This window comes from Netta rufina, assembly GCF_964035555.1.
Source record: "Netta rufina genome assembly, chromosome: 22".
NCBI classification, from domain to species: Eukaryota; Metazoa; Chordata; class Aves; order Anseriformes; family Anatidae; genus Netta; species Netta rufina.
The window spans coordinates 9,208,395-9,218,825 of record NC_140146.1 but is presented as its reverse complement, the minus strand read 5'-3'; the positions used below and the strand labels follow the sequence as shown (position 1 = coordinate 9,218,825).

Genomic DNA, 10,431 nt, shown 5'->3' with positions numbered 1-10,431 from the left:
ATCATTGGTCACTTAGGAAAAGCTCCGTTTATAAGTGTGAAACAATCTCTGAAGTCACTGGCTCCATCCTTCCTGGAGTCTTACAACATGGAAACAGGAACATCAGATCACACTGAGTTTCTCCTGGCACTTTTGATACCAACTGCACTATGATTGTTGCTGGCCAGCACTGAACAGGATTTTTTGTTTCTTCAAGAGAAAACTTGCATGAAGGCTTAAGCTGCTGTGTTGAGCTTCTGGTAGTTGTGAGCTTGGCATGAAGCCATGCAAATGTAATGCAATAGGGCTCTCAGCTGTCTTCACCTGATGTCCTCAAGGAATTACCCACAAACCCGCAATTTTTAGTTCAGCTTGATGTGTCTAAATTGGCAGCAGAATTGTTTCCTATAGTCACTCGTGTCAGTCAATTTTCCATTTCCTGTATTTTCATATCCATTATATAAAACAATTGTTTAGGTAGGAGCATCCACATATAATTCCTAACTTTTCAGTAGCCTTATGGTGTGCTTTTCAGGTAACTGCAATTTTGTATTGTGAAGATCAATTTGCTCAGTTGTGGCACTTCCCTCTTCAAATTGTGCTTGGGAGCAAATCTGTCTTGGCTTCCCACTGCCTCTTTTTTCCTTCTTTCCAATCATTGACGTTAGGCCATATCATGAACCGTTCTGGTGTTGGTGAAGAATTGGAGATCTGCAGCTGTCTGTAGTGGGAGAACCCAGGTTTTAGAGTGGGCCCATTGCTCACAGTGTTTTTAAAAAACATTAATGTAGAATAATCCTGTGCTCATTTTGAAAGCATTCCCAGAAATAACTAACAGATGTTATGCGTATTTTGGGAACATTTACGTTTCCAGAATATTACTACAATATGCATCACAAGCCACAGCTTGGAACTATAATCAGGATCCTTTGTATTAAGGAGTACACAGACAAAACGTAGTTCACAGAGCTCAGCCTGGTACAGGAAAAATAGATGATGTTAAAAGCTACTTGTGTTGTCTTTGACTGGTGCCTGACACAGCAGAGCCAGAATCAGAAAGGGAGAATCCACATTTGATTCTAGCTGCTGTTTCTGTATTGTATGCATTATAAACATCAACAGCCCAAGGACCAGCTGAACAGCTCAGCATTCATGTGGCTTGAAACAAGTTGCAGGAATCTCATCCGTTTTTCTCCTCTTTTTCATCAGTTACACAAGTGTTTCCTACACAAAGTGGAAAAATAGTTAAAACATTTCTGGGGACAAGTGCTTTACTGCTTTTTCCTGCGGTCTGACTGACACATTATTCTCTATATTATACTTGCTCTGTGCTCTTCCCTGAACTGGATACTGCTTCTTGAGGAAGGACACTCTAGCTTCCCCAGCAGCTGGCACAAATCTATTCTCAGTGAGAAAATTCAGAGAAAAACAGATGTACAAAGTTCCTGGATAGGCATGATCTAGATCAAATGCCTAAGCACGTTCAGTGATTCAGTACACAGTGTGGTCACTGTAGCCTTGACCATGTGTCATGAGGATGATTGCACACTGTATTGTGAAAATAACTACCCAAGAGAATTGGAGGAGACTTAAAAATAAAAGCTTTATTGTAGTCTTAACAGGAAAAAAAATATCAGGGACTTTCTACATATGTGAAAATGAGGCCAGAAAAAGATACATTGCTTGAAACTCACACATTTAGAAATTCAACAAAAATATGCCTGAGGGAGTTCCCACCTTTGGAAAACACTGGGATTAACAGCAGATGCATCCAAGTGGCCCCTCATATTAATTCTTCCTTCTACTACAAGGTTATTGTCACAGTCAGTCTGAGAATAAAACTATTGGAAACAGAGTTTATACAGAATTTTGTAAAGAAAAAAAAGAGGCAGAAAATGTACAAGTTACCTTCCTTTCTCTCTCCTACCTCCCCTTACATATCTGCAACAATCTCAAAATCTTTTCATGTTCCAGCTGAGATCCAAAGACCTCCCCAAAAATATAAGCCTCCATTTTCCTTCCCATTTAGCTTGGTTCCGTCAGTTACTGGGAGCACACGCTGATATAACTTTCGCCATGCAGATGATTCGGTAAGATTCCTTAACGTCACCCTTTAAGGTCAGGAGGGCTGTCTCCATCACAGGGCCAGTGGTCTACAAAAAATGCACACACAAAACCAACCTATTTCTTTCGCACACAGAGCAGGTTAGTTGATCAAGGTCTAAAGCAGTGTATGTTTCAGTTGTAAGAGGTGCCTGTTAAAGCTGTTGGTTACCTCTCTTCCTACTTGGTTGGCTTTTTCATGTTTTCACGCAACACTCACACTGCAGTAAGCAAAGCAGCAATGACTAAGTGCTCTACGTGCAGAGTGCTGCCGATACTGTCACCACATTACCACCACAACTGGGCAAGGCAAGCGACACGAGTGTGCTGCAGTGAGGGTTAGGGAAGAGATGGGTCCTGTTAGCCATGAGCTAGCGTTAAATCTTGTGTAACACCCCGTGGTTACCAAAAACCACTATGTCAACCTCATGTGTCATGCCAGGAACTCTAGTGCCTTCCTTCCTTCCACACATGACGACAGCATCCTTGTAATTTTGCATCAGAGCACTCATTCTGCCATCCCACACACTGCTGACAACAAAAAGCAGCAGAGTGAATTCTTTCCATCCCATGAAGATGAATCAGGAAGGGCAATTACAGCCCTGTAGGGATGTTTCAAACTCTCACCAAGACTGCAAAACAAAAAGGCAGAAGCAAGGTTCATGAGGTGGGAAATCAAACAGGTCTCACTGACCTCCAGGAATATTCCAAAAAAGAGGCACTCACAGCCAGAAGTGTGGACCCCAGAGCAGAATGATCCATGGAAACAGTTCTCTGTCAGTAGGACTGCAAATTTCCTTGCAAAGGGGGATATTAAGAAGCTCACTTCATCACTGTCACCAAAGCAGTGTCTTTTAGTGAACAGCAGCAGTATTTTGGCACTATATATATATAATGCGGTGGCCTGTAAAAAGTTATTTTATGTCCTATAACGTGCAAGTGAATGATGCTTGCTCTTCCCATCACACATGATTTGAAGTCTAAGACAAGATAGCAAGGCTCAAAATCATACCTATAGTATACCTAAAAGTATACTTACCTAAAGTCCATTCCTGGACTTTGTTCCCATACCAGTGTTTATACCAACCTAAACTCTCTTAGGTGAAGTGTTCCATCATCCTAATGTGCCCAAGCTGCCTGGTACGCTGACATCTCAAAGATCATCAGCCTTTGTATTGCAGTCTGGGAAGCAGTGTGCAACTGTTACTTACATCCAAGTCAGCAGGTGGCACCCAAGAAACGCTGATGCATTTTACTTGACCACAATCAACGGTTCCCTTGACAAATTCAACAGTGAATCCCTTCTTCTGCAGGAGTGACAGGTTATCAAAACTGAACTCCACGTTCTACAAGAGACACACAATGCATCTTCGTTACAGCCAGTTCAACATCTTCACACACAGTCACTGTTTCTTAAAGTTTACATCGCACAGATGCTATATATGACCCTTGTTTGCCAAACTACTTCTGCCATTTGAAGTTGCAAACATCCATCCTGTTTGCTGTCACACGTTGTCATAAAATATGGTATAAAAAATGAGAGGATCAGAACTGCCATTCAGTTCTGTGCTCAAATTTCTGTATTTTAGTATCAGGGAAGGAAACTGGTAATTGAATTCTGTTTACTTTTAATACCATAATGCTAATTCCTCTCATTAAACCCTGAAAACAAACAAACAAAAACAACCAACCTAACAAAACCAACCAAACAAAACCAACCAAACAAAAAAAAACACCTTTTGCTTTCATATGCTGATTCTTTTATAATGTAAAGTTTGTTAAAGACCCTGAGAATTGTATTTTTAATTTAAAGAGCAAATTTTTGACAGAAGGAACTAGTAACCATTTGTACTCTATCAGTATTTTTGCAGCATCTGACATAAATTTCTTATTTTCTTCACCTTCTTAGTTGCAAACTGAGCTGTCCGTATAGCTCCAACTCTCAGTTCTGTCTTTGCTGGCACCAGAGAATTCTCTCCCTCGATGTGCTCCAGTACCAGGAGAATGGATTTCACTGGTTCTTGTAGCTCTAAACAGATATGAATCAGGTAGATTTTGAGACCGTCAAAACTGAAGGATTATCAGTTTAGAGCAGAAATAAATTATGCCAAGATGGCTCAAAACAAAGTGATGTGGCACATTCATGAGTTGGCATAGATAAGGAGATCCCTCTTACAGAGTTAGTGAAGAATCAAGCAAAACCAAGTTTTCTATTTGTCCTGCTTTTGGCTGAGATGGAGTAAATTCTCTTCACAGTAGCACGTATCATGCTGTGTTTTGGATTTTGATGAAAATAGTGGCAATAACACACTACTGTTGAGTTGTTGCAGAGCAGTGCTTTTGCAGAATCAAAGCCTTTTCTACTTCTGCTGCCTGCCAGCGATGAAGCTGGGGGCCAGGACAGCGGGTGCAGGCTGCCCAAGGGGATGTCCCCACCACGAGGTGCCCTGCTTAGCAGGACAAGCTGGGGCACTTGTGGAATGATGGCATTTGACTTCCCAAACAGCTGTTGGGCACAATGAGCCCTGCTTTCCTGGAAGTGGCTGAACACCAGCCTGTTGACAGGAAATAATGAATTAATTCCTTATTTTGCTTTGCTTGTGTATGCAGCTTTGGCTCTGCCTACTAAACTGTCCTTATGTCAGCCCAAATTCTCACACTTTTACCTTTCTGATTCTGTTCCCCATCCCACTGGGGGGAGAGCAAGCAAGTAGCTGCATGGTGCTGAGCTGTCTGCCAGGGTTAAACTACACCACCATCACTTCTAATTCATGTTTGTTTTCTAGCCCCATGGCATATACATTGTGTGTACTATAGTCCTACTTGTGTATGGTAAGTGCTTGTGTTTATTTATAGCTCAGGAGCTAGAAGGTGCTTACATACCATCTCTGAACAGAAATCCTGTCCAAGGAAATTAAGGGAGGATAAATTCATACCCCTGAAAGCATGTCAACTTCTTAACAGTACAGTCAGGAGAGTCCAGGCTTTTTTATTAGATGGGAAATAATTTTATAAATATTTAATGCAAGTAGGAGAAGTAGCAGAAAGCAAGTACACCCTAATTCTCTGTTGTCTTAGTAATAATTACAATAGCTTTTTGCAAGGTAAGGTACACAGATAGATTATATTAAGACACCATTGCGTTAGAATTCAGATAAAAGCCTTTCTTAAGGGAAGGTTTCTTTTTTTTTTTTTTGTGTGTGTGTGTGTGTTACGAATATAGGCTACACCATAATGCTTATTCATTCTGGATACTGAAAGGTTATCTTTATTTTGTAATAACGTGGCAGCACATTACCTTCCTTGAGTGCTTCCTGCGATGACACAGGTAACATTACAGCCAAGGACTCGATGGGCACATCAAGTGGAATTCCACCTTCCACAAACATTGGATGTTCTCTTGCTGCACCCTTTAGCTGGATTACATGGGCTATTTTCTATACAGGACAAGAACGCTTTAGATGCAGGTTACAGCTTAAGTAGAAGTGTAACTGCAATACTGATACAACAGCTTCAGCTTCTTAAAAATTACATCTGCCTATATTAACGCCAAGAGGTGCCCCACACTATCACAAGGATCCTGCATCTTACCTTTGTCTTTTGGGTGTCACTAAGGAATTTTCTTTTCTACAGCCTTTCATTCTTGGGCAGTGTGCCAAAGGAAGAGACTGGACAAACTATACTAAAGCTACTAAAATGGGCAAAATTTATCTGTTGCCAAAGAGAGCTTCAAGTTTGTGAATTTAGGACAGTTTTTATTCATCTTACTCTGGTTTTCATTCTTACTTGCAGATCCAAAGATAACCTGGCGATACAAAACTTGCAAGGAGAGCAGCAGTACTTACTTGTTCACTACCAGTTTCTACTGTTCGCAGTGCCTGCTTACAGTCATTAGTTGGCACTCTTCATTAACTTTTGGGCCATCTCTTTTGGAACATGGCACAAAGCTACCTGCAATGCTGCCAGCCTGTGTATCCTGATTTGGGCTCTGTCTAAGCTCAACTGCTGCTCTACAGATGGAAACCTCCTCCCTCACGCTGAGTGACTGCAGAAGCAGCTTCCTGGTACTCAGCGCACCTGCCAGTTTGCACTCTGCAGTCTTATTTCCACTCTCCGCTACAATTAAATGTTGCTTGCAGAGAACCCGGTTGGAACTGTGCTCAGCAGTGCAGCAGCAAGCTGGCTCCCATCACCTCCCGTGTACACAGTGTGGACAGCTGGGTAGAAGACAGGACTGAATCCCAAGTCACAATTGGTATGAATTAGGAACTGAGAATTTAAAGCCTGAAAAAAGCCAGTGAGCCCCAAAACTCTCACTTCCTACCCCCATCAATTTAATATAGATAATATTTCTGCCTACAAATCCCGTCCACTGGATATAATTATGTGAAACTCCTACTAAGACCCATGCTGCTAAAAATAACTGTAGGTCATATTTAGAGTTCCATTTCATTATCAGGTATCTTGATTGCCCCACCTTGCCAAAGAGCACAACCTTGAGACAGTCCAAATAGTACAGGCTTTCATGATCAGGACTGAAAGTAACAACAAAATCCTGGCTCTTCCCAGCAGCAATTTCTCCTTGTGTCGGAAAGATGCTGAACACGCTTAAACCACTATAGTTCTCTGTTCCTGGTAAACAGAAATAATGATATGAGTACAGAAGAACAGTTCTGTTTTACTTCTTCATTTTTTTTTAAACTCATTTCATTTTTGTTTTGTCTAAATTTCATTTAGATTTATTTATTTTTTAGTTTAATGCATTCATCTCTAATGAAGCTGAAGAGGCATCACCAGCCTTTCCCTATACTCTCCAGCATATTTTTACAGAGATGGATATCCCCAAATATACTCTTTAATATAAATACTATATAAAAGGCAGTAGGGGCATATTCAGATTCAAACGCTTGTGTCTCCTTACTTGTGGATATCTGCTCAGGCTGCATAACCTTGAATAGATCTACCAGGACAAAGTATTGCTGCTACTAGATATTTCATGAGTCCTTTTTTGTTAAAAAAAAATAAAAAATAAAAATAAAAAAAAATTACCAACAATCTCTGTTCTTTGCAAAGAGGACGTAAGAAAGGATGGAAGTCTCTGCTGATCTTTGTTCCTTGTTGGAGAAAGTGAATCCAGTTGGATGGAGTATTGCAGGGTCAGTGTAGAAGTGTTCTGTATCTGATAACACGAATTTACACGACAGCACTTTCATTAAGAAGATTTTCAGGCCTGTAGGATCCATACTTTGTAAACTGGATGAATTTAGTTTGCTGCATTACTCCACAGTTGCGTACCCAGATGCCACACACAGCATGCGTTACTGCCATCCACGTGCAACATCTGCTCCTACCCCTCAGCAATAGGGACCAGCCTCCTTTTAAGTCTTGCAGCAAGTAATGTATTTTGATTATTGATGTACTTAGAGGAGAAAATTTCTGCCTAAATCTTGTCCTGTTTCTGAATTTGTGGAAATCTGCAATATATGAACGAGTGATCAGTTAAACTGTTCCCTACACTGTACCATGGCAGACCTCCATGTGCTCTTTGTAGGACAATTTTGCATTTCACCAATGTATCTGTCAATGTATCTCTGTCCCTGTGGACACAGAGCAACCTTAACTGTGAGGGGAGTAATGGACAGAATAAAGAAAGAGGGCAAATATTTCTAACACTGCTGAAAGCAAAGCTGTTTCTGGCTTCACAGATGTCTACATATCAGCTAGATCTATGAGAGAGATCACACAGACCCTTTCTCTTCTTGTATAGAAGGTTCTGCATCCCTGTTATTTGCACAGGCAGAATCCTGCAGGCAGCACAGTTCTAGCAAACAAGATCCTCCCTGCACAGCACGTTACCTTTAGCCCAAAACTGTCTCAGCCTCAGATTACTCTGCCAGACGTGCTGCTTTTAAAGCTGTTCTTTTGTCTACAGCTTGCTATTCAGCCTCACGTTCTGCCAGACTGGAAACTACAGAGCTCCTCTTCCAACCTACAACAACTGCTGACGTGCCTTCTGGATCAGCATAGAGGGCTTTACCTCAAACGTGAAAGTTGTCTTCTCTCTGGCAAGGACATATCCCATATCCAGTACTTCCTCCACAGAGCAAACAATTGATGGCATCACCCCACACCCCGTGATACTTAGGGTTAAGTTCTTTTGTGCTGTCCGGATGTCTAGCGCTTCAAAAAACTGCCAAGAAGAAGCTGGCGCTAGCTCATTTGCTTAATGAACCCCCCCACCCCACCCCGCACCCGCCCACAAAAGCAGCACCGGCTCCAAATCACCCTCCCCTCCGGCCACTCCCCACTCTGCCCCTACTCCCCCAGCTCCCGTGGGCCATTACTGCAAAACTCCTGGACACAGTGCACGGACAGCAATGTAAATGCTGAGAGGCACTAGGCACAGGCACCAAAGTTTTTCTACAGACACATCCCAGTATTTAATACGTGTTTCTTACACCGCCCCTTATTTCCCTCTTTGTCTCTCTTTTCCCCATTACTGCTGTATCTCTTACTCACCAATTTATTCTCATTTGGAGAGAAAGAGATGATGAGGGCTTTATTTTCACCTGGCTCAAGTATTCTAACTGGTCTGACCAACAGGAAGGGACCACTGGGATTCAGAACTGAGAATCCTAGCTAGAACAGTGCAACTCAAGGAAAAAAGTTAATACAGAAACTGGAAATAAAATAAAACAAAACAAACAAACAAAAAAAGAGATTCTAAGTATTGTTCAGACCAAAAAAATTGTAAATCAACCATTCATAAGCACTTCCAGAGATCAGTAACTAAGAGAGAAGAAGAATATATTGGTTATATATCCTCAGGAAAATAAGCTTCACGTCACCTCCTGTCTCACTCTGAAAGATAATAATTAAGTCTGAAATCTGCTACCTCCTCCTTACTTTAGTGTCAAACAGTTCCTACAGATGAAGACTCAAATTAAACTGTAACTGAATGGCAGATTAACTCACATATTCCAAATAAGGATACTTCCAGCTTTTCTGGGGAGATATTTTGTATTGTAACTTGCTTAATCATTGTGTGGCCTGGTAGGAATGAAAACAAAATTCAAAAACACGATGAAGCTCACTCTACACTACCACTTCTTTTAACTCCTGCTCCTATTTGCACCAAACATTTGTTCTGTTTCTATGGCTAATATACAGTAGAACTCATCAAACTTTTTCAAATTTGGACAGTCAATTATTGAGCTCCTGATTCTATGTTTCAGGATTAGGTCAGCTTTTTACATGCTCCAGCTGTCCAGATAGACTCCTAATTTTCCTCCTGAACACCTTTTACAGGGCTAATTTCTATACTGACTTTTAAAAAATCCACTGAATGTAAAAATAAAATGCACAACCTTGAATAAATTAAGATCAGACAGAAAAAACTCAAAGCTTGAATTCAAATTTCATACCTACTGCAACATCACCAAAATTTACTGTGTTTTTTCCATTATCTGAAGTGACCACAACAGATGGTGCTACAGCTGGACAGTGCAACTCCAAATACAAGGTGTTATAGGGGCTGAGGAGACAGTAAAAGAATATTTGCTCATACATCACACAGAAAAAAAGCTATTGTCAGAAATCTGTTCCTATTCTGTTCACATGACAGGGTTTCATTAAAATGCTATTACAAAAGAAAACAATTCTTAGTGGCTGCTTTTTTCGTGTATTGCCTATGCAGAAAGATGGACTACATCTAGCTATTACATTTTTCATACAATTGTTTTTCAAGCTGCTTTGATAATCACGTCTTAGATTCTTATCCTACTAGTGGGGCGTAAGCATACCTTTCTACCACTGACTACTGAAATAATTAAGACAAGAAAACAATTTTTCTCCTCAGATGAATAAATTAACATCACTACCACTTCCCTATGAAATTTCTGAAGTATCATAAATTGCAAATACTGTGCATTGTTCCAAATATTGTTTCAAGTCATTTGTGTTTAGAATACCTGCAGGTGAGACTTTCTGAGTCTTTCTTTTCATCAATATCTCCACTTGCAACAAAGCATGGTATGATGTATTTTTCAAGCCTCCCTCTGAAATTCCTCATCAGGAAAGCCTGGGCTTCCATATAAGCTTCTGAACTAGAAAATGCAGGAATAATATAAATCATCTTTGCAAGTGAGTATACATGTAAATTTTATACTTCATGCTTTACATAGCAAGTGAGTATGAGTTTATGCTTAGCAAGTATAAAAAAAATCAAAACTCCTATACTGAGCTATTTGTGTTTACTTTGTCTTACATTCAAAATGCAACAGAGCAGTGATACAAAATGACTGTCTTGATGCACAGCAATGGATTCACCCTACTAAATGGTTTGGTTTT

General features: G+C 40.5%; 1 protein-coding gene across 1 annotated transcript in view; it reads right to left on the bottom strand.

Annotated features, from left to right (window-relative positions):
* Positions 1-2,018: 2,018 nt before the first annotated feature.
* The window catches only part of CFAP74 (cilia and flagella associated protein 74), a gene marked incomplete at both ends in the record, with an annotated part of 41,003 nt that continues 32,590 nt past the window's right edge, over positions 2,019-10,431 (bottom strand). Inside the window, 11 exons of the mRNA XM_084300247.1 lie at positions 2,019-2,132; positions 3,294-3,428; positions 3,984-4,111; positions 5,381-5,519; positions 6,560-6,714; positions 7,132-7,261; positions 8,120-8,272; positions 8,602-8,721; positions 9,077-9,132; positions 9,507-9,616; positions 10,053-10,187. Coding sequence (XP_084156373.1) covers positions 2,019-2,132; positions 3,294-3,428; positions 3,984-4,111; positions 5,381-5,519; positions 6,560-6,714; positions 7,132-7,261; positions 8,120-8,272; positions 8,602-8,721; positions 9,077-9,132; positions 9,507-9,616; positions 10,053-10,187 — 1,375 coding nt within the window. The remainder of the gene's footprint in view (positions 2,133-3,293; positions 3,429-3,983; positions 4,112-5,380; positions 5,520-6,559; positions 6,715-7,131; positions 7,262-8,119; positions 8,273-8,601; positions 8,722-9,076; positions 9,133-9,506; positions 9,617-10,052; positions 10,188-10,431) is intronic.